This window comes from Ostrinia nubilalis (genome assembly GCF_963855985.1).
Source record: "Ostrinia nubilalis chromosome W unlocalized genomic scaffold, ilOstNubi1.1 SUPER_W_unloc_1, whole genome shotgun sequence".
NCBI lineage: Eukaryota > Metazoa > Arthropoda > Insecta > Lepidoptera > Crambidae > Ostrinia > Ostrinia nubilalis.
The window spans coordinates 3,749,979-3,775,180 of NW_026973566.1; the positions used below are offsets into that span (position 1 = coordinate 3,749,979).

The 25,202-nt window shown below is 39.2% G+C and overlaps 1 protein-coding gene across 1 annotated transcript; it reads right to left on the bottom strand.

The window, feature by feature from the left end:
• Positions 1 to 1,124: 1,124 nt before the first annotated feature.
• Positions 1,125 to 20,805, bottom strand: LOC135087327 (uncharacterized). Its single transcript, XM_063982125.1, has 3 exons — positions 18,820 to 20,805; positions 1,318 to 1,379; positions 1,125 to 1,257 (listed from the first exon to the last, which is right to left on the bottom strand). Exons 1-3 carry the CDS (start codon positions 20,803 to 20,805, stop codon positions 1,125 to 1,127), a joined length of 2,181 nt encoding a protein of 726 aa, XP_063838195.1.
• Positions 20,806 to 25,202: the final 4,397 nt, after the last annotated feature.

The following is a 25,202-nucleotide window of genomic DNA, read 5'->3' on the forward strand; positions in this document are numbered from 1 at the left end:
GCGATTACAAATCGAAAATATTTGCTTTTTAAGAAGTTATAGCGATTTGAATTTTCCATCTTCATAGTAGAATGTCTCTAAAGATGCACGTCCCATTCTCATTGTGATATATTTATAAATAATTATGGGGGCTTATTCGCAAGAACAAGGGGCACGCTTTCATCAAAATATAGTGAGATTTGAGAGACGACGTTACCAAGGCCAGTATACTGAAAGCATGATAGGGTTAGATTTTTATGCAAAAAATCTTCTATGGAACATGACAGGAAATTAGAACTTTTCATTTTTAATAAATATTTGGACTCTATTTTAAATCTTCTCTTGTGAGAATGAATCTTAAATGGATGTTTGGTATGTTTTAATAATTAGAAAGAATGAAAGAAAGAAAGAAAAAAAAATATTTGGCAACAAATTGAATCATCTCTATGTTCATGTTTCATACATTCATTGATATGAATTTTTCTATTTTTTACACATAAAAGCAAATTCAGAACAATTTTTTGTTGTTATTCTTAATTCTAGGTCATAAACCAATAAAAATAAGCTATGCATAACCCGTGCGCAAAAATGCTGTAGACAGTTGTTATCAAGGCAATACAAATTAATCACTTCGCTGACGATATTGCACAATTAAATAAACACAATCGGGTGAGATCAACTAGCAGCATTCTCAGTTTGAACCCCATCCTGGATGAAAACAAACTCCTACGTGTCGGTGGGCGACTGGGAAACGCAAACTTGAGTCAAGAACAAAAACATCCTATTATCTTGCCCTACAATGACAAGTTAACGGAGTTATTGATTGATCAAGCTCACAAGACGACCCTACACGGAGGAGCCAGATTAACTCTAACGTATCTACGCAATAGATATTGGATAATCAGTGGCCTACGAGCAGTGAAGAAACAACTTTCACGGTGCATCACGTGTCATCGCTTCAAATCTGCACCCAACCATCAACTCATGGCAGACTTACCACCAGAACGTGTCACCCCATCCCGACCGTTCACTCACACCGGTGTTGATTTCACTGGACATGTGGAAGTCAAAGCAAATAAAGGCAGAGGCATCAAGACATTGAAAGCCTACGTAGCGGTGTTCGTATGCTTGTGTACGAAAGCTCTTCACCTCGAACTGGTGTCCGATCTCAGCACAGCTGCCTTCTTGAACGCCTTGAAACGTTTCTGTGCCCGTAGAGGAAAGCCCCAACACATATACAGCGATAAAGGCACGAACTTTGTGGGCGCGGCACGGACTCTGGAAAAGCAACGAAGTGAGGCACTGGAATATTACATAAACAATGACGTCATCACTAACCTGTCTGAGTGGGGCATTGAATGGCATTTCAATGCTCCTTCCTGGCCCACGGCTGGCGGTCTCTGGGAAGCAGCGGTCAAGAGTCTCAAACATCATCTCAAACGAGTACTCGGGGACTGTACAAGCTAGCGCGTGTACACGTTCGTTTAACGAGTGCATACCTACTATTTGAAGTGAAGCTACCACTCATAAACAATGAACAATACGAACTCAACCGCATCATTCCTATACCACAAATAACTGAAAACAGAGAGAAACATATTGAACCTACATCAGAATACCTCGCTGTCAACCTAAGGAGAGACATGATAGTACTTCTAGAAGAGCGAGATGTAACATCCTGCATATCATTGCAAGATAACAAACTATTATGTGTTATAAATCAACCTATTTATAACATAAAAGTCGCCGACACATTGTGTGAGGCGCAATTATTAAACAATGGCAACTTATCGACATGCCGTACAAGAGTATCAAATTGCAACGACAAGTGGGTGCGATTACACAATCGCGGCGCGTGGCTATTCTCCTGTTGCGAAGACTGCACTACGCGCATTTTCTGTACAGCTGGAGTTACGTCACAACACCTACGCGGCACGGGAATCTTATCACTCGGCCTCGGTTGCATGCTGAAAGGAGACAGTTTCATCATTCACGCGCGCAATGACTACCACAGTGAACTAAAACTAACAACAAGCGAAGAAACAATGTACATACGCGAATCGAGCATAAACCACATACTCACTGACTTCAATCACACATTTGTCCCTGAAGACCACAAGGAAGCTCTAACATTACTGAAAAACAAAATTGACAACATCAAGGAACAACAAGAAGCTTTAAGTGTTCAATCACTCACACACGAGAAACACAATTACGTATTGTACTCTGTAATGGGATTCATCATTGCTGCATTCCTTGTGTGGGGGACTCTACGCTTAAGAAGAAGGTATCGAGGCTGCAGCGTGAACCGTCGAGAGCAGCAAGACTCGAGCAGCGCCGCGCAGCCGCTACGCACGAGGCACAGCGAGCAGACCGCGGATATCGATAGTGTAGACGAGGTGATCGTATCTGCTGCTCGTAAACTAGATAAGGCGTCATCGCCATAAACTTTTATTTTTCTTCTTTTCTTAAAATTTGGCAGCATGTACGAGCACACTCGACATTTTATTATATTTCGCCGACACCGCATTTTACCGTCAACGCTTAACTCAATTGTTGTATAATTTTCAGTGCAATAAACACGCTCATCGGTGACGGACACTTTCATTTAACATTCCGCTCCCGAACAACTTATCCTATTTGTACTCAACTACTACATTCTAACTTAACTACATCAACATATTACTACTTACCACCAAGTGTAAGGGAATTATCCCCTACACGTTCAACTTGGCCATTTGATCTTGGAGAAGCTATGGAGTTGGTGACATGTTTTATTTGGTAAGTCAAACAAAATTGCTTAAATCGTTTGCTGGTAAACGCAGCACCGCTGTCAGAAATGATTCGCTTAGGGTAGCCAAAATTACTAAAAATCTCTTCTAACCTTTGTTCCGCTTCCACGGATTTTGTGGTTTTTGTGGATCGTGCCCAGACGAATTTTGTGAAGGAATCTACTACCACAAATAGATAGGAAAAACCGTTACTGCTTTTGCAAAATGGACCTAAATGGTCAATGTGTAAAGTATGCATTGGTTCTGCAACTTTTTCGATTGGGTGAAGGCATCCTTCTTGTCTACCATACTGACCTCGTTTAAAGAGACAATCTATACATGCATCTACATATTTTCTAATGAAACGAGTCATGCGTGGAAACCAACAATTTTCTTTAACTAGTTTTTCGCATTTTTTTAGTCCTGGATGACCTATGTCATCATGATATTTGCGCATAAAATTCCAACGTGCGGCTTTAGGTACCACTAGTCTCATCTGTCCTATTCCTAATTTTCTATATACCTTGTCATATAAAATAGTGTAATTATTAATGATATCTGGATTATCATCACCACTGCAAAGTTTCTCTTTGATAATTCGAATTGCCTCATCCTGGTTTTGCAAACACACTACCCAGTCGAATATATCGAGCACTTGTACATGGGATACGTCTAATGGAGATCTACTTAATGCATCTACGTGCTTGTGGCTGGTACCAGGTTTATGAATTATGTTCATATCGTATTCCTGAATACTAAGCCACCATCTCGCAATCCTAGGCAGAAGATCCTTTTTTTCAAACGTGTCTTACGGCGATACAGTCGGTAACAACTTTAAAATGAATGCCTGCTAAATAAACTCTAAACCGTCTCAATGTCTCAACCACAGCTAGCGTCTCGAGTTCAAAAGAATGATATAAAGCTTCCTCTTTGCTGGTTTTACGGCTAAAATAGGCTACAGGTCGAAGCGCATTTTCGTGCTTTTGTAATAGAATGCCTGCTAAACCCTTACTAGAGGCATCTGTGTGCACTTCAGTTTCCGCTCGGGGATTATACACTGCTAAAATTGGCCTACTAGTCAAAATTGATTTTAAGTTATCGAACGACTTTTGCTGTTCTTCGCCCCAATTCCAAGTAAAATCTTTTTTCAAAAGTTTATAAAGATCATGTGTTACAGACGCATAATTTTGAACAAATTTTCTGAAGTAACTCGTTAAGCCTAAAAACATTCTAAGTTCATGGACATTGGTTGGTTCTTTGTATTTTGTAACCGCTTCGATTTTCTTTTCCCTCGGCCGTATACCTGCTTCACATATGTCATATTCGAGATAATCAATCCGAGTTTGAAGGAACGTGCATTTTTCAATATTCAAAGTTAGCTTTGCATCACGTAAAATTTGTAATACTTGCTCTAAAACCACTAGGCCCTCTTTTTCCGTAACGCTTGGAATAAGTAGGTCATCAACATACGGCAAAACTTTATCAAATCTTAATGGTCCTAAAACTTTATCCATTAGCCGTTGGAATACGCACGGTGAATTGGCCAAACCAAAGGGCATACGCAAAAATTCGTAATGCCCTTCTGGTGTTACGAACCCTGTCTTAGAAATGGAATTACTGCTCATGGGAATCTGATAAAATCCTTGTGATAAGTCTAAGCTAGTGAAGAATTTCTTGCCGGAAAGTTTTTCAACTTGTTCCTCTATTATGGGTAATGGATATTTATCCTTAATTGTCATGCTATTTAATTTCCTATAGTCAATACATAGTCTATAATCCCCTCCCTTTTTTCTAACCAAGATAATGGGACTTGCATATTCCGAAGTGGACTCCTGTATGACTTTATTTTCTAACAAATCATCAATTTTTGCTCTGACTATCTCTTTTTCGGCCATAGATAAACGGTAAGGACGATAACAAACGGGTTTTTCTGTATTTAACTCGATAACCATTTCAATTTTATCCGTGCATCCTAACTCTGTAGTATTCTTAGAAAAACAATCACTGTACTTTGTTAGCAATTCTAATAGTTTATTTTTAACAAGTGGATCTGAACTACCGCAATTTACCTTATCGGTGTCAATAGTGAAAACTGAATTGTCAGACCGAATATCAGAATACCTTTCCTCAGCGAGAAATTCTTTTTCATCACATAACAATGCTCTAGCTAAGATTTGTCCCTTTTTTAATGATAATGGCCGCTGTGATGTATTGGTAATTTCTAAGATTTGTTCTTTGCCGTTAATGATACTAGCAGGAAAAGTATAATTTACCCCTTCATAATGCCTAGTACAAGAATCAATAAATAAAACATCATTTAAGGTAGCATCCGATACGATACCGACTGACATGACGTGATTTGGTGGTATTTCAGTGTCATCTTTACATTTTATTGGAAATTTCAGAATTTCATCGCAATACAAGTCCGATTTAAATACCTCTGATGTTAAAGATTCCTTTTTAGAAATTGTAAATTCAGTACCAGATATAGTAAAAACATAATCTGGGTCATTAATAATTGGTTGACCTAATGTAACATCCATGTCAGCCATAGACACATCAGTTACAATAAGCTTTGTTTCGAATTTGTTATCATCTATATCAACATTTACATCTACAACTCCTTTTGCAGGAACTGGAGTACCACCAAAACCACCAATGAACATGATATCACAAACCTTTATACGCAAACCAAGTTTCTGACAAAATTGAGAGTTAACTACGTTAATTTTGGCCCCCGAATCAAAATAAGCTCTAGTAGGTGTATCATTTAACAATATAGTTTTAAAATAAATGCTGTTTACCTCAGAGACCATGTGAACAGTTTCACTAGGCGCAGTTACAGTCGTTGATGAAGAAGTGCTTGGCTTAAACCAACATTTATCTGACTGATGGCCAAATTTTTTGCAGTGCACACAATTAAGATTGTTCCTATTTTCCTGGCACCTTTTTACAGTGTGACCAGTCTTTTGGCATAAAAAGCAGATTACCTGCTTTCTTGGTTCTATGTTGCGATTATATCTAGAGTCACGTGATACTTCGTTAGTAGCCTGACTTTCAAATCGGAAGGGAATCCTAGGTTTTATTTCTTCCATTGCCGATAAAAATTTAGAATACAAATCACTTGGTGAGGTATAATTTCCTGCGCGAGCTGCCGTCCGCATGTGAGCCGGTAATCCATCAATTATGCACGCAACAGCCTTTTCATTATATAATTCAAGTCTATTAAGCAGTGTCAACTTTTTATAAAAGTACTGAGTCATATTTTCGTTAACCGACTTTCGTTTACTCAACATATCACGAAGTAGTTCGACATAATCATCTCGTCTTGGAAATGCCTGAAGGAGTTCATGTTTCCACTCACTCCAAGACAAGTCATAATTAGACAAAGACGTGTGCCATACTTTGGCCATACCCGACAGCCGTGATTGCATAAAGTATGATTTTGTATTATCTGACCAGCCATAGATTTTACCCAACTGCTCTATTTTATTTATCCAATTAGTCACAAATATATCGTTTTTCTCAGGATCAAAGAGAGGTATAAGGTCAGCTTAGGTTGCCACATTATCATAAAGAAATGGAACGGACTCACCGCGACATCTTCGTTTCTCCCGTACAGGTGCGGCGCCGGTGGACGATTCAGAGCTCGTGTCCGTACTTGGGTCGTATCTCCGAGGCCGCCATCGTTTTGCAGAAGATGCATCATCTTCAGTTTCTTGTGAAGCCCTTTTACGCCTTGACGTGGACATCCCACTTCTGAAAATTGTTAAACCTCGAATTAGACACACCACAATTATAATAAATAAACACACATAGCAATAAGTATTTTTATTTGCCAAGGACAAAATGACTGTAATATTATAATAACTTATTTATTTTAACACCTCTAATCGATTATGAATCTTATAATTCTCCTCGAAATAAATGCATAACAATTAACATAACGGTTTGCCAAATTATTTTACACAACACATAGAAAAGGAACCTCAATTTTCTATTTTAACTGCACAGCAATATAACATTATTCTAATTATGATATTGAGTCAAAATAAAATACTTATCTCGGACAGCGTGACTGCTTGACTTGGAATACTATAATGCCCCCAGTCTCCCATCCGACCTCACTTTTATATCTTTCCAAGATGGCGTTTCCCTCAGTGTCCATCGGACCGGAAACTGTCCGTTATTATTAAATTTAATTATTCTTTATTAACTAAACAATTATAATTTTAAACAGTAAGTGATAATTTATATTTATACAATTTTATAAATTATTAATAAGATAAATGTGTGAAATTGTAACTATCTCAATAAACTACGTCATTTCCCAAAATTACAAAGTTATTATAAATCCTAGTTTGATTTAAATATCAACTTATCAGTTATTTCAATATATTCCAATATATTTATATGCATTAATAAATATTTAAAACAATTTTACGGGATAGATTAATATATTATTTGAAACACCGGAAGTTTTAAGATATTAATTAATTTTAACATTATGAATAATATAACGAAAGCAGCAATTTTGCAGTGAACATGCTTCGCCATGTTCAACAATATTGAAATAATTTATGGTTAAAATGTTATGAATTAATAAAATTTCCTGAGATGGATTAATACAAACCGGAAATTCCTAATTCAGTACTGACAATCTCATTAGCTACTCATTATAGAAACTCAATAATATCCTCCTGAGACCCCCGGTGTCACTCGTGACACTTGTGTATATATTTTTTTTACAGCGCCATTTATTAGTATTTATGAAAATTAATAAAAGTGTGTGAAACGTTGGAATATGTCACATATCCAAAAAATTGCTATGCCTCGCACGAAAGGGTTTTTGATTTTGTAAACATTAATTGAAATTTTGAATTCGCGCGACCTCCGACATGACACATTCCAAAAAAAGAAAATATTATTTAAAACAAGTTTTTTGGTATTGTTTTGTGTTTTCTGTGTGCTACGGTAATATATCTCTCAGATTGTGCGATAAAACTATTAAAATGTTTCTATTGTAATAAGTATTTTCGTCAATTAATTCGAGTGTCACTGGTGACACTTTGGGCACTCGTGATTTGAAATATGGTCCTTTTTAGGATTGTCTGATGGTAACGTCAAGTCAATTTTATGCAACTTTGATGATACTGATGATGAAAAAATTGATGCTCCATCCTCAGATATCATCCTCTCCCTGGATATCATCCAAGACCAGAGTACTTGTCAATACCAATCAAATGAGTCAAAACTCGACAGAGTTACATCGTTTAGTCACAGAGTTTCTATGGCTACCTTCCGTCTCCATCATCAGATCAGCTCCATGACCTCATTATATTGAAGTCTCATCTGAGTTACATGTCTATGCAAAATTTCAGCTCAATCGGTTGGCAGGAAGTAGCTCTAATTCAGCTTCCAAGATTTTACTCAAACATACATTCACACATTTATAGCAAGTTAAATTAAAGTTTGTAGTAACAAGTTCAATAAAAGCTGTTAAAAAGTAAATCTTATATGATTCTAAACAATTGCAGATCAATTTGAAACTGAAATCACCTATTTTACCATACCTGAAGTAATTAAAATATTAATTAATTTAATGTCTTTGAAACCCGTAGTGTCACTGGTGACACCCCCCATTTTGGCGTATGTAGGGGGGCTAGATTTTTTTTCGCATTTTTTGTTAGTTGTACATATTAAACTTAGCCTGCCTTCCAAAATTCAAGACAATCCGACAATTTTTAGGGGTCTGGGTCTCAGGAGGATATAATACGTTACATGTTGGTCCTCAAAAACAAAAGAAATGAGCACCAAATATTCAATATTGTGATACTTTTTTAAATAATTCGATTTGTATAAATTATTTTTTGTCTATATCAAATAATCTTCAAAATAATTATGTTATGGTACTTATTTTTATTAAGTTGTAGTCAAAGGATGGAAACTATTTAAAGTCACTTGATGTTCAAAGATTTTTTTTTATTAAAAAAGCATACTTAACACGTTCACACTGCGTTATCGGGTCGAATTGACCTTAGGTGCTGGATGCGTTGGTGCGGGATGGATATATTCGGTCTTTTCAGTAGTACGAAAGATAAATATTGTTTTGCAATTGTTTCGTCAAACACAGTAAATATTTGGAAAAAAAAAACTTATCAATTCCTTACGACCCGATGTCGCACTAAAAGTAAACAAATATCGTTTAGTGCTTTTATCGTGTCTAATCAACCCGTTGACAGATGACTTTGTGGTCTCTGATCACGGTCGAGATCGGTATACTAAGAGAAAATCAACCTTGCGATTTGAAAAAAATAAAGAGGTAAAAATTATGATATCGGGTTCGCCTCTAGTCCCAAACTAAGCAAAGCTTGTAATTTAAACAAACATGGCAATGTACCATTCTGCTTGCTTATTGGCCGCTAAGCCCTTGGCCAACTCAGTAACCAATGACGGACGATTGTCACTCAACCACAAAGTACCGCGTAAATTAAAAGATATTTTTTAATTAAAAATATTAACCAATAATATTTTTTGTTAGATCAAATATATTTTAAAGTTAAGTTATACATAGATCGAAATGTAATATTAGGTGATCAATATTAAAAGGCAAACTTGATATAAAAATCATCAAATTAACAAAATTAAAGATCAATAACTAAAAAAGAGGATCAAATATTATTTTTGTTTACCAAATATTAAAAGAGTGTGTTAAACATAAATATTATGTTACCTTTAATGAAGATCATTTATAATTTATCCGTAGATCAACTAATATAGACCCAATAATTAATATAAAGATAAAATATAATAAAAAACATCATTTATTTTTAAAAGTGCACATACAAAAAAGATCAATTAGTTTTTAGAGGATCAAATAATAGGTTCTATATTGGCTCACATAAAATTCTAAATCCTATTCTTTGTCTTACTACCGATTTGTGTTCATAATAATCTCTCTTCATAATTTTATTTTTCATACTTTTTTTATTCATACATTTTTATTACTACCATCGGAGCTCATAACAGTTAGTAATCATAATTTTTTTATCAATACTGTTACTACCAAGAACCATTTTAAATACATAATTTTTATTTTCAGATCTTTTTTCTTCATAACATTCATTGATCATATTGTTTTAATTAATAATGTTGTTACTAAGAACATACTTCAACTCATAATGTTGTTGTTCAGAATAATTTACTTTATAACAGACATACTCGTATCTTTAAAAAAATCATATATAATTTAATAGAGTAGATAAGCATGCAGAGCATGCAGCATGAAAGCAAGCATGCAGCATGCATTGGTATCTCCTCGTCTCCGGCGCTGCGGGATGTGCAGCCCTTCCGCCCTTGCGTAACGAGGCTCAGGCACCCACGCTTGCTTTCGCAGCTTCGGCTTTTTGGATCGCCATCGGCGCCTTCGGCGCCTCGGCGACCAGCCTCAGCCGCTCCAGCTCACCCGGGCGCCTGAGCCTCGTTACAGCGGGCGAGGGCTGCCCTCCCTCCGCGCCTCCGGCTTTTAAATTACACTCTAGGGGTAGGGCAGACAAGACTACGTGGAGTCGGTTTTGGAGCGATTCGTTTCTGTCACGTTAGTTTTGTGGCACAAAATATTGCCTGTTTTGGACCATTTCAAATTAATTTAATGTTAAAATACGATTTAATACGAATATAGACATCATGGTTTTCAATAATATGGAATACACTTATGAGTAATCAGTTTATGAAAACAAATATTAGGATACATCACATTTATGAATATTATAGTTATTTATTCGAATAATTATGAGTTTCGATCATTAGTATAGAAAAATATATGAAAACAAATATTAGTAAAAACTAAGTGTATGATTAGTGATATTATGAATATCAATGATTATGTTTTTAAATATGTAGGTTTTAAATTTTTTATGAAGAATGATCATTATGGTATCAAATTGTATGAGAAATATTTTCGGACCTCCAATGATAGGAATTAAAAAGTTATGTAAGAAAATGCGCTACCCAAATAATATTGTCCCGTTAAAAATTATTATTCTAATGTGCCCAAAATTCAAGTTTCTGTGACTGACTACCGTACAGTCAGTCACAGAAACTTTTGTCACCATGACAGAAATTAGTAGTTGACATACTGTGACAAAAGTCACCCGTGCGCGCGCGCCTTACTACCTGCTCTGCCTGCACTTGTACCTACTTGGTAACAGGGATAATAAGGATATGAAGTTTCGGTTATGGATACGGTCACGGATATGAAATCATTTCAGATTATCCGAAAGTTTCGGATAATTTCGGTTACGGAATTATTAGAATTTCAAAAATGTAGGTATAATACAAATAGCAAGATGCTGCGTGAGCGTGACCCACATAGCTACTTTATGTACCAACTAAGACGACACCTATGTATGATAAAGGTAAAACAGGCTGGCATATTAGATGGTGCCAGCGAATGCCAGACAAGTTGGTAACAAATATTAAGATTTAAGGTACAATTCCAAGACGGGCCGCAGACCGCAAACTGCAAAACTATGAAATCGGCAGCGCGGCATTGCAGCTGCGGCGTGTATACTGCAGATTTCATAGAGTTTTGCAGTTTGGAATTGTACCCTTAGACTCCGCCTTTATCCGAAACTATCCGTAACTTTTGAATCAGTTTCGGTTACGGTTATGGATATTTTTTATTTCAGATATCCTATAGTTACGGTTACGGTTACGGATATCCATAACATCCCTGCTTGGTAAGATGGCCCTCTCCGTCCCGCTCATACCTTTTAAAATGGCTTCTCCACCTCACTTAAGCCAGAAACTTGAATTTTGGGCACATTAGAATAATATTTTTAACCAAGGTAGATAAAGTTAAAAACGGGATTATTTCCAATAAACAAAAATTGTCGACAATTACAGCAAGATTTTACAAAGTGTTATACCATTTTGAAATCCTTACTAAATGCGCCAAATTATGACGTCACTTGCCATACTCGCGTAGTACAATTTTTTTTCAGTACAGTCAGTTTAATAGTGTCCGACCGAATGTTCGGTTTCGGTTTCGTTTTCGGTTGAGTTTCGGTAAAAACACGAGTTTCGGTTTAGTTTCGTTTTCGGCGGCAAACTTGCCGAAACTACGACCGAAACCGAATGTGCATTCGGGAGTTTCCGCGCTGTTATCGGTCATGTTCGGCGCGTTGAATGAGTGGATGAATCCGATCAGAGCCAATGTCGTGATTCGCTCGCTTGTTTGTTTGCTGTTAGTTTTGTTTTGTTGTGGTGGCGAGTTTTCGAGTGATTTATTTTGAATTTGGTAAATTTTATCTCGTTTTATGTCGTTATAACATAAGAGCGGGTGTAAACATAAAAAAAATATTCAATATGACTGATAAAAGTATAATCAAGTTTAATCTAACTTATAATTTTTTTTTGGTTCGCAAATGCTATACGTAAACAAATATTAGTTACTAAGTAGTTAGTAATGACTATAGTGCATTTCATGCTGATAATAAGTATTATGGATTCAGAGTTTCAAAGTTCATTTTAGTATTTATCACCAACGTATCCAAGTGGCAAGTAGGTACATTAGATACTAACTTACGTACTACCAATTTTGTTTTGAGAAATTATTAAGGTAAAAGACCCGACCATGGGACGGGTTATGTAGATGTCCTGAATAATGCGAGTAATTAAAAAAAATTCTAGACTATAAATCCTTCTTTTTCTTTTTTAATACATAATTTGATACCTTTTAGAGTAAAAAGGCACTGCATAAGTTCAATTTTAATGCAATTTAAAGAGAAAACAATAAAGACTGACTGATTATAATAACGTTTTCTTTATTTTTCCCTCAAAATATGAGCCTTGTAAGGAAGTTTCGGTTTCGGCCGAAATAGACACCGTTGCCGAAATTCGTTTTCGGTTTCGGTTTCGGTCGTAAAACTAGTTTCGGTCGGACACTACAGTTTAAACTAGGCAAAATTTTTATTTTGATTTTTTTTTTGGGAATAATGTATTTTTTTCATCCAAGTTGGAGCAGCTGGTTTTGTAATTTTGATAAAAATTTAGAGAAGCATTATTCAGGGTTACATAACAAAAACAAAATTTGGAAAAAGTGAAGATTTGTGGCAACACGATTGTAGGCGATGTAGGTCGATGGGTGAACGAAAGATGATGAGAAGATGAAATGAAAGTCAGATTTGTTGTAGAAAAACCGAAAGGCGCGTCCGGGGGTGCGTACGTGGGGTGCGTGACAGTTTATACAGTGTGTCCGGGCTTGTAGTGATCAAACTTAAATGGCGTAATCTATAGACAATTTTATCGATGAAAATACTTCAAATTTGGGGCTTGACCCATTTTTCGCAAAATTACGAGGATTTAAGTTTTTAATTTTTAGTTTTCACCTCTTCCTTCAAAAACAAGTGAAAACGTGGGTAACTTAACATTAATAAGCAAATATTTGATATCATGCGATAGTCAATAAAATTATCTATTAGTAGAAGTAGAAAACGGACACAAGTTTCATACATTTTATGGAAGTAAGAATGGATTGAATTAGAAAAAGACATGATTTTTTTCACTTCTTTTTCAGTTATTTTCCAACACAAGAAAAACCAGGTCGTTAAGGTATGTTTTATTTGCATTGTATTATTAGTATTTGAGCTATTCTACAAAACGAATGCAAATTTATTAGTCTACGTCTATTAGTTTTGACGTAATTGTTGAACAAAGATACCCCTTCCCAGCCGGTTCCATAGCGCGTCGGAATAGGTTGTGCGATTCTTTCAGGCAGTGCATTTTCGCATGTTAGCAGCGCTATGAAACCGGCTGGGAAGGGGTATCTTTGTTCAACAATTACGTCGAAACTAATAGACGTAGACTAATAAATTTACATTCGTTTTGTAGAATAGCTCAAATACTAATAATACAATGCAAATAAAACATACCTTAACGACCTGGTTTTTCTTGTGTTGGAAAATAACTGAAAAAGAAGTGAAAAAAATCATGTCTTTTTCTAATTCAATCCATTCTTACTTCCATAAAATGTATGAAACTTGCGTCCGTTTTCTACTTCTACTAATAGATAATTTTATTGACTATCGCATGATATCAAATATTTGCTTATTAATGTTAAGTTACCCACGTTTTCACTTGTTTTTGAAGGAAGAGGTGAAAACTAAAAATTAAAAACTTAAATCCTCGTAATTTTGCGAAAAATGGGTCAAACCCCAAATTTGAAGTATTTTCATCGATAAAATTGTCCATAGATTACGCCATTAAAGTTTGATCACTACAAGCCCGGACACACTGTATAAGTTTACATGATATAAATTCATTTCAATAACTTTCATATTGTATAATAAACGTATGTTATAATAACACTTGATATAATTTTTTTAACATATAATGTTTACTTCATATAATAAATCATTTCTAATAATATCATTTCAGATACCAATCACAACGCATAAAGACATTTGATATAAACCTTACTTAATCTAAGACTCATTTGATGTAATTTTGTTTGATATAAATATTATTTCACATAACCATTACTTGTAATAAATATTATTTGTTATACTCTTTAATTGATATAATTTCTGATAGATATAACTTTAAATATGTTCTTCTTTAGCTTGACTTATAAATGACTTTAGTGACAAAAACGAATCGCCGTAAAACCGACTCCACGTAGTCTTGTCTGCCCTACCCCTAGAGTGTAATTTAGAAGCGCGTAGGCACGGAGGGGCGAGGCGGCCCGCGGGCTGAGGAGCAGGTGGAAAGCCATCTGCGACGATTAGCACGCGAGGGACCGCCAGAGCCCCGCAGTGCCGGAGCCGTGACAGAAGTCTCAAGTTTTTAGTCAAATTTGCATGCTGCATGCCTGCATGCCTGCTTGCTTGCCTGCTTGCCTGCTTGCTTGCTTGCTTGCTTGCTTGCTTGCCTGCTTGCTTGCTTGCTTGCTTGCCTGCTTGCTTGCCTGCTTGCTAGCTTGCTTGCCTGCTTGCTTGCCTGCATGCTAGCTTGCTTGCTAGCTTGCTTGCTTGCTCGCTTGCTTGCTTGCTGCATGCAATGATTATTATAACAAATGAACTTGATATAAAATTATTATTGTTATATGATTTAAGTTTTATAGGAAAATAATTTTATCTCATTTGATTGTTCGACATTTTATTTTTATATGATTTGAATGTTATTTGTTTTAAATAGTATACATTGTAAGTTTTATAGAAAATATTCATTAAATCAAACCATTTTATATCAGTTAATAGTTATTTGTCTTAAAATTATTCGTTTTAAAATTATATTATTCGTTTATTATTGTAAATAATTATTATATTAAACTATTTTATATAATTTGATGTTATATCCTCTAAGTATTATATGATATGTAATTATATCATACATTACACACCCGCGTACGTGCGTTCGCGGAAGTTGTTGGATCACGACTGGGGCGGCTCTCGGCCGCGTGTGCGGCGCGGTGGGCCGCGAGTGGCTTCTGACCATAAAAGGACAGAGGCCTCCGGCCAATCAGCGGGCCACAGTAGATAAATCAAACAGTACGGAAGGTGACGGAAGCTTCATACAAACGCTCGAAATCAGACTCACGCACACAGACGCACGCTTTACACGAGCTCTAAGCGAACCTCGCAGTCCATCCGTCGCGAGTGTCGCGCGTTGTGTTTTTAATAATAATTTTATTGCAAGCACTGTCCGCTGTATTTTTAAAAACATGCCACGAGTGTATTGCGTAGTATACGGCTGCTTGAACTCGGCATCTTCAAAACCAGAACTTTCATTTTTTAAACTTCGTAATAATTCTGAATTGTAAAAATTATTAAATATTACTTTTTAAATAAAGTTCTTACATCTCATTTAGTAATAGTTCTTTTTAAATTACGTAATTACGCTTTTTAACAATTTATGTGTTCTATTTGATAAAGTAATTTGCTCCGCACGCTTTTGTACTAAGTGATGAACTGTATTTAAAATGAGGCAATAGCTATGTGAAAGTAAGTATCCGGTATTTTATTTATGAGAATAGAATATCTTCTACCGGCCTCTAATAGTACTTTTAATCAATTTATTCGATTATGTATTCGATTTTTATAGAACCTCATTAACGTTTTATTTTTTTGTTAACTACTTAGTCAATTAATTTATTCCATTAGGTATTTGATAATTAAAAAACCTAAATAAACGTTTTAATAAATAAGTAAGTCAGAACCTTATTAATTTTATAAAGATTAAGAGTGCCAACCCTAACACTCAGTTGAAGTGTAGGTATTTAACTCGCCGAAAGGGCTGAGTTTCCGTACTGCTTTAGCTCATATATCTACTGTGAGCGGGCCGCATCGCTAACGGCTAGCTCTAGCATGTTCTAGGCGCGACAATATTATTACCTACGCGCACCCGGAGTTGCGTATTATTTATTGATACCAAACCAAACATAAACATGTAGGTAAACAACCGTAACATCCAAATGGGATATAAAACATTCAGTTTGGTAAGTATAGGTAAGTAATTGCAGATACATATAGCATTTTAAAGACATAAATTTCAGTTACTAAAAAAGGCAAATGGCAGGACTAAGTTAAGACAATTAGAACTTAATAATAATTAGCTTAAAATAGGTAAAATCAGATACACATTATAATCAAAAGGAAATATAGTAGGTAAGATATGTAAATTAGTTTAATTGCAAGTAAAAATAAGTATCTTACGTAAATCTATCGGCTACTAATAAGGGAGAGTCCCCTAATTTGGACCAGTTTTTTTCAATCCTATTTTACACATAGTTTTCTTTTGTTTTTGCTAATATCCATGGTATATAATAAAAGATACATTATTCAACTTACTATTTCATAAGTATTAATTAACATGATTGTTGTATATTTGGCACAAATCAACAAAGTACGAGTTTAGAGCTTCGGTCCAATTTAGCCAACCGGTTCGATAATTTGTACCCTCAGATCATAGAAAGAGAATAGATATGAAGTCGCGCGTAACTACAACGAGAACCAGTGTCCCCACATTTCCCCCACCACAGCTCCCACACACACATTCAACTGTGTAAAAACAAAGCGACTGTGAGTCTACGACAACATGTGCAACCGGCTTAAAAGTGCTGTGATTGGCCAGAAGGCGTGCCTTATGGCCAATCAATGGCCGCGTTACGTGACGCACACTAAGAAAATGCTAGTGAGAGAACAAAGATAAAATGGAGTCGATAAGATATCGATACTTTAAATCGCTAGGGGCAAGGCTCGAAACTAGTTTCACAAAATGCTTATGTATGAAAACCTTTTTATTATTATACGTTATTATTAACTACTATCACGCATTTACTTTTTAATTATGGCGATCTGCGTAACGCATATGTTTATCAAAAATAATGCCTATATTAGGCTTTCAACTAGCTCTTATAGTAATTACATAGTTAACAGTTACTAATTACTTCTACTGTTATTATTTTTTTTGTAAAATCTTATAATCGCAAGTAACACATCATTTTTTTATTTAAAATTACAAAATAGAAAATTATAATTTACTTCTATTTATCGATAATAGGAAACCGCATTAGAACACGAGCACGGCACTATGTTACGACCGGCACATGCGGCCGTACTGTGTATTTTCACACGACAGTGGATATCGGAAGAAATTAAATACATTGCGCAGTAGTTGAGCATGACATAAAGTGGTTGCTAACTAAATCGTCAATGTACAAGTGTGTTAGAATTTTTATCACCACTGATTTCGATATCGCAGTAACTGTTACGGCACTGAATTCGTTCGTAAAAATGTTTAGTTTTTTTTATTTATAAGCAAAATACCAATGGATTTGCAATACTTACATGTAGTAAATGACTCCATTGTTCCTGTAGTTCTTCGTTTCACTTGTTTTATTGCACGTAACGACGCATTATCCAAAATATCGGAGAACATTTCCTTAGTACGACTGAATCGCGACTAACCTAGCTACGCGGCCGATGTTCGTTTCTGGGCATATCGCGGAGACACGCGCCACGCCCCCGTTTCACATCTATTCCCTTCTATGATCTGAGTTTGTACCACAGGGTTACTAAATTGGATTTCAATAAATTTCAAGCCTATAAAAAAACTATGGCAAAATATTATACGATACATTCTTAACAAATTAGGAAACGAAAAGGAACAGTAGTTAATAACATAGACAATCGATATTGTTTTAGACGTTATCACGATTTTGAGTACAAGTTTTGTAATTCCAATTATCGTAACGCACACTTGTACCTAATCTACTTTGCCAGTCTTTTGCTTTCATTTATTGTTAGTCAAACATAACTACGCTATTATAACTTCAAAATATGATTTACTAAAAAAAAATTCAAAATCCTTTGGTAAAGTTCCATACAACTTGATGTGGTACAATTTAGCCGACTAGGTGATAGTGCTTTTAAAAAATCGGTAAAAAATATAGCTTATAAATACCGAAAAATGTTTCAAATAATTGCAATCCACACTAATTTACGCTTCTAAATAATACATTAGAAACACCCTGTAATTAAATTTAACAAAATTACAAACTAAACATGTATTGTCAAAAGTTACTTGAAAACAATGAAAAAATACTTTTCAAAATAAAACACACGTGTTTGTTGTCACGGCAAAAACCACATGGCCGATATTAATTGATTTTAGTTGTGTATCGCTGAGTGTTGCAATTACAGACATTCAACAAATACTTTACGAAATATGAGGGTGGTACAATTTACCCGGCGGTACAATATACCGAACTCTCCCCTACCTACTACTGGTGGCCATCGTTAACATCCTCCCCCCTAGTGTCGGCTTTGCGACACTCATTACCCAACAGTACAGCTACGCGCGTCACTGGTCGCTTCATCACACCGCTACTGGTCCTAACATCTACTACCCTAACTCGGCCGTCCTTACCTGGATAGACGTTTTCAATCACTCCCTTACGCCAATGGTTTCGGGGTGAAGCGGGATCAACAACGACTACTACATCTCCTACTTGTATCGGTACACTTTCGCGTTGCCATTTTGGGCGTGGGATAAGTGTTGGCAATACCTCTTTCACCCAGCGGTTCCAGAAGAGATCAGCGAGGCGTTGCGCGGTTCTCCACTGCTTTCGCAGATATAAATCTCCGTCATTGAAGACACCTGGTAGGGGCAAGTTTGATGGCGATCCGATCAGGAAGTGATTAGGTGTTAATGCTTCTTGGCTATGCGGATCTACTGATACGTGCGTTAGAGGGCGACTGTTCACCATATTCTCTACTTCCGCCATTAGCGTTGTAAGAACTTCCTCCTTCGGTGATCTCTCTTTGAGTACAGCCTTGAGCGCGGTCTTGACACTGCGTATTAGGCGTTCCCATGCACCTCCCATATGGGGGCTCACTGGAGGTATGAAGTGCCAGTCTACGCCTTTGTTGACTGCTTGCATAGCTACAGCATCTTGGTCCAGTTCTCGAAAGGCCTTTACAAGTTCGCTGTCTGCGCCTCGCATATTCGTTCCATTGTCCGAGTATATAGATTTCGGCCATCCTCGGCGTGCTGCCATCCTGCGAAGTGCCATTATAAGTGCGTCAGCTGTTAGGGACGCTACAAGTTCAATATGAACAGCGCGTACTGTCAAGCACGTGAACAGCACTCCGTATCGTTGCAGCTTTTGTCGGCCGGCGGTGATCTCGATGGGGCCGAACAGGTCAAGTCCACAAATTGTGAATGGTCGCTGATGGTGGGTTAATCTAGCTTCGGGCAGGTCTCCAAGCCTAGGCGGATTTGGCATTGCTTTGCGTATGCGGCAGACATTACATTGGCTGGCAACCGTGCGAACAGTGGGGCGCAATCGGAGAAGCCAGTACTTTTGGCGCAGCTCATTCACCACCAGTTCGTTGCATGAGTGTGCGGCGCGGACGTGATAGTGCTTCACTATGAGTCTCGCGGTCTCATGTCGTCCATCTAGAATGGCAGGATTCTTTACCTCGTCACTCACAGCCTTCGCGGCGTCTATACGGCCGCCAACCCTCAGCAAACCGTCGTTGTCCAGGTACGGGGTGAGTGACCGCAGTCTGCTATCGGCTCTCAGTGGTTTGTCCTGCTTGAGAAGGTTAATTTCTTCTTGAAAGCTTTGCTCTTGTGCATGACGTATCAGAAGCTTCTCCGCCTTTTGCATCAGCTCATCGGTTACAACGGTAAGTTTCTTCTTTTTGCATTTTTCTATGAACAATAAGACAGTTGCAGTGGCACGCAGCAAACGCAACCAGCTGGAGAAGCGTTGGGGATCTGGTACTGGTAGGTCGTTTTTCTTATTCATTTCATGTAATAAATTTACTTTTTCCAAGATGTCATCACTAATCTTTACCTCTTTCACAGGGTCTCGCGGCCATAGCGCGCGCTCGTCACGAAGAAACAGAGGACCGGTGAACCACACACAGTCTCTGCTCAGCTCGCAGTCGGCGATGTTCTTTGTAATCAAGTCAGCTACATTCAGTTCGGAAGAAACGTAATTCCACTCGGAAATTTTGCTCAACTCATCGATCTCTCCGAGTCTGTTAGCAATAAAAGTCTTGTAGCTTCTTGATTCGTTTCTTATCCAGTGCAACACCGTTGTAGAGTCAGTCCAATAAAAGGTGGCAGTGGGTTGCAGGCGGTGCTCCTTTTTAATGCCATCTGCCAGACGACATCCAAGTAACGCGCCCTGCAACTCAAGTCTAGGTATTGTTGTGGATTTCGACGGCGGTGTCACTCTGCTCTTACTGCTTATAAAGGAAACGACCACTTTGCCGTCGTCGCACCTTTTTCGCCAGTAAGCCACCGCGGCGTAGGCGTGCGGGGATGCGTCACAGAACACGTGTAGTTCTAGCCCCGTCTCACTCGCACTCATGTCTTCGGTAATAGGGCTCGCGTCCTGCGGTATCGTCGTAGCGTTCGTAGATGCAGCTAGGCTCTCGTAGTCGCTCGCAGTCGTAGCAGTGTTTTGTTCGAGACGGTTACTCGTAGCAAAATACCATCTGGGTATGCGCAAGTTGTCAACCTTTTTTAACTGCTCCATCCATTCGCGAAAATAGCAAAATAAATCATCATTGATTTCGTCGTCCCATTTAATATTTAATTTCCAAGTCTGTTGAATTAATATTTTACCTTTAATCGTGACAGGGCCTAAATAACCATGAATATCGAAAATGGACATAACAATGCGTAGAACCTCGCGTTTAGTAGGGATTCGTGTGAAATTCAAAATGTCTGCAGGTATGCGTTTCAAAGATAGGTCAAAGGCTAACTCGTCAGAGACCGGGTACCAAAGTAATCCAAGTGTGCGCTCGGGGGAATTACTCACCATATTCTTCTCTGCATTCCCGCTCAAATCTTCCTTTGGCACATCTTCGAGTACTTCAGGGGCATTACTTATCCAGTTTCTCATATGAAAACCTCCTTGTTGGTGGATGTACGATACCTCTTGCACCATCTTCTTCGCGCTGCCTGGATCTTGCAAACTGTCAATATAATTGTGCAGGACGACTACAAATCGGCCGAGCGGAACCCTAAAAATATCAATAGAAACCGCAGTAAATACGTATACGCAACTATAGCTATAGATATGTAATAAATCATCGGCGCTCGGAAAGTACCAAAAAAGACAGAGACAGCGCGAGCGCGCAAAGGACAGCGATAGTACGCGCGCCCGCGATAACCGCCCTTAGCGCATACGCAATAAGGCTCATATCCGGACGCCTTATAGTTTGTTTACGACTCCCGCGAGTTCGAGTAAGTACTTGCGTATTCCCGAATACGGGCGGACCGCGTATTATTCTAGAAAATAGGCGGGCTTTTATCCCAACTAATATTATAAATGCGAAAGTAACTCTGTCTGTCTGTCTGTCTGTCTGTCTGTCTGTCTGTCTGTCTGTTACGCTTTCCCGCTTAAACCTCGCAACCGATTTTGATGAAATTTGGCATAGAGATAGTTTGAGTCCCGGGAAAGAACATAGGATAGTTTTTATCCCGGTTTTTGAAACAGGGACGCGCGCGATAAAGTTTTTCTGTGACAGACAAAATTCCACGCGGGCGAAGCCGCGGGCGGAAAGCTAGTGGGTATATAAACCGGCTGCCGGGCCGAACCTAGCATAGTCTCTTCCAAGTAACCGAAGTGAATAGTCTTCTGAAACCAACCGAAGAGAATAGTCTCAAGACAGTCTACGAAGAACAGTCTACTCTCACCGAGCGCATAGTGAAGATAGTTAATAGAAGAACGACTACAGCATAGACCTCGGACACCGTTATAGCATAGCGACTTCGGATACCGTATAGACCGGACTCCTACAGCGTGTGACATCGACCGCACCGTGTTCACCGTATAGAACGTCATTCCGCACACCGTATAGAAGCCACGAGGAACGAAGACGTGGCAACGATCCACCACCGATTATAGTATAGTAGTGCAGCGATTGGAGACACCGTCAGCGGAGCTTCTACAGTCTACAGTCCACCGCTCTCCGTTCACCGCATCCATACAGCCCACTCCGCTCATCTACTCCAGTCACAGTTATCTGGCCTCCGATAGTTCCGTACAGTTTTCTAGCCGGATAATAAACAGTCCTGCACATTTTTCTGGTCCTTCGAGCCGGATCGTTGTCTTTTACCTCGAAGACATAGAACCTTCGAGAACACCGAAGCGGCCTTCGTGAAGTGGCATAGTATAGCACAAATAGAAGATGCCTGTGACAAGATCGAAGAAAGGCAAGGTGAAAACATCACAGCCCGCTACTACACCGCCGATGACGTCATCACCGGAGCCGACTATGGAACACATGACGTCATCACAGTCCGATACCGCGCAGGAGGAATTAATTCAGTTGGAGCCTCCATCCGTAACAGACGTCACAGGAGAAGAACAACGCTCGACTGCTTCACCGCGAGAACCACTCGCGCATACCGATTGCGCCCGTCGATTAGCCGAGGCGGAGGCAGAGATAGCCCGCCTGAAATTAGAGCTTGCCATCGCCCGCCGCAAGTTAATAGAAATAGAGGGGTCCGAAGATGAACAGGGTGACTCGGCGTCTTTGAAAGGAGATGGCGACTTACAACCGCCATCCCCTGTAGCCGTAACCGCACCGCAGCCGACATCATCGAAGCAATTAATAGATCTCACAGAACTCGCGACAGCCATCGCAACCGCAGCGCGCACCGGACAGCAACAACAGTATGTGGCAGAATTGCCGAACTACAGTGGCGCGCACTACGATTGGCTCGCATTCAAAGCAGCCTACAATGAAACTGCGAGTTTCTTCAGCGAAACAGAGAACATCGCACGACTCCGGCGGTCACTTACAGGCAGAGCAAAGGAAGCCGTGACCTCCTTGCTAATAGTGAACGCGAAGGCGCAAGACATTATGCGCACACTAGAAATGCGCTTTGGCCGGCCGGACTCTATAGCCCTGTTCGAGATCGATAGTTTGCGGCGCCTACAGAGACTCGTCGACTCGCCGCAACAGATTTGTGTGTTCACCAGTAGAATTCAAAACAGCGTAGCAACTCTCCGTGCTCTTGGGCGAACACACTACCTCTACAACCCCGAGATAGTCTACAGTTTAACCGACAAGTTAACTCCAGCACTACGCTACCGCTGGTATGACTTCGCATGGGAGCACACAGAGGAGGAACCGGACCTCATAAAGTTCAGCCGCTTCATCGAGCACGAGGCCGAGAAGTGTGCCAAGTTCGCCGCTCCCGAACCGATCTTCGGAGAAGATAGATACCGACACAGCAAACCACAGAACACCCAGCGTGTATTTCACATCGAAGAAAAAAGAAGAATACAGAGATCGTCGTGCCCAGTGTGCGACGGCAACCACTCCGTCACCGACTGCTACAGAATGAAACGAGCCGACAGCAGCGACCGCTGGGAAATCGCAAAACAGAACCGCCTATGCTTCCGCTGTCTTCAACCCTGGAACAGAGCACATAGGTGCCCAGGGATTCTGTGCAAAGTAAATGGGTGCAGAAAGACACACCATAAGTTGTTGCACCACGAAACCGTTACGCCTACCGAAAAAGTGAACGCAATAGTTTCGCCTACGCACGTCGATGAAATTGCCGATAGAAATCCGTCAGGCGCTCATCGAGACCTCAGAACAAAGATTATTAGAAATCGAACATCATCGCAAAACCGGCAGGAGTCATCGCAGAATAGAAACCGACGGGAGTCATCGATCTTTCCATACCGGCGGGAGGCACCATGGCGTGATAATAGAAGAGAACACCATAGAAAGTCCGTCAACCGCACATCGTCCGTTTCACGCCAAACCTCCAGCGTCAACCTATAGAAGATGCAGTAACGAACTGGAGATTGAAGACTCCAGTACCGGCAGCTACAGTACCGCAAGATAGTCACCGAAGCAGTTATCTTCGTCACCGTTTCGCCGAGCAGAGACAGCAGTCGTCCTGCTAGCTGTTTTTCTGCATCGACGAGTCCGTCGCTGCACGGCGGGAGTATGTGCAGGACGACTACAAATCGGCCGAGCGGAACCCTAAAAATATCAATAGAAACCGCAGTAAATACGTATACGCAACTATAGCTATAGATATGTAATAAATCATCGGCGCTCGGCAAGTACCAAAAAAGACAGAGACAGCGCGAGCGCGCAAAGGACAGCGATAGTACGCGCGCCCGCGATAACCGCCCTTAGCGCATACGCAATAAGGCTCATATCCGGACGCCTTATAGTTTGTTTACGACTCCCGCGAGTTCGAGTAAGTACTTGCGTATTCCCGAATACGGGCGGACCGCGTATTATTCTAGAAAATAGGCGGGCTTTTATGGGTATATAAACCGGCTGCCGGGCCGAACCTAGCATAGTCTCTTCCAAGTAACCGAAGTGAATAGTCTTCTGAAACCAACCGAAGAGAATAGTCTCAAGACAGTCTACGAAGAACAGTCTACTCTCACCGAGCGCATAGTGAAGATAGTTAATAGAAGAACGACTACAGCATAGACCTCGGACACCGTTATAGCATAGCGACTTCGGATACCGTATAGACCGGACTCCTACAGCGTGTGACATCGACCGCACCGTGTTCACCGTATAGAACGTCATTCCGCACACCGTATAGAAGCCACGAGGAACGAAGACGTGGCAACGATCCACCACCGATTATAGTATAGTAGTGCAGCGATTGGAGACACCGTCAGCGGAGCTTCTACAGTCTACAGTCCACCGCTCTCCGTTCACCGCATCCATACAGCCCACTCCGCTCATCTACTCCAGTCACAGTTATCTGGCCTCCGATAGTTCCGTACAGTTTTTAGCCGGATAAATAAACAGTCCTACACAATAATCATCCATATATTGACTTGTATTTATGGCGTGAACGGCTGTTGGCATTTTGTCTTGGAATCTAGATGCATTTTTGGATTGATTTATGTACTGCGCTACAAACGGAGAGCAATTC

Bases quoted from the DNA above. Each gene is read 5' to 3' on its own strand.
- LOC135087327 (XM_063982125.1), bottom strand. From the start codon at position 20,805: ATGGAGCAGTTAAAAAAGGTTGACAACTTGCGCATACCCAGATGGTAT. The intron at 1,380-18,819 runs GTATTGCCAACA...GCTGCTTCCCAG, and splicing joins GGAACCGCTGGGTGAAAGAG to AGACCGCCAGCCGTGGGCCA. The intron at 1,258-1,317 runs GTTAGTGATGAC...TTGCTTTTCCAG, and splicing joins TCAATGCCCCACTCAGACAG to AGTCCGTGCCGCGCCCACAA.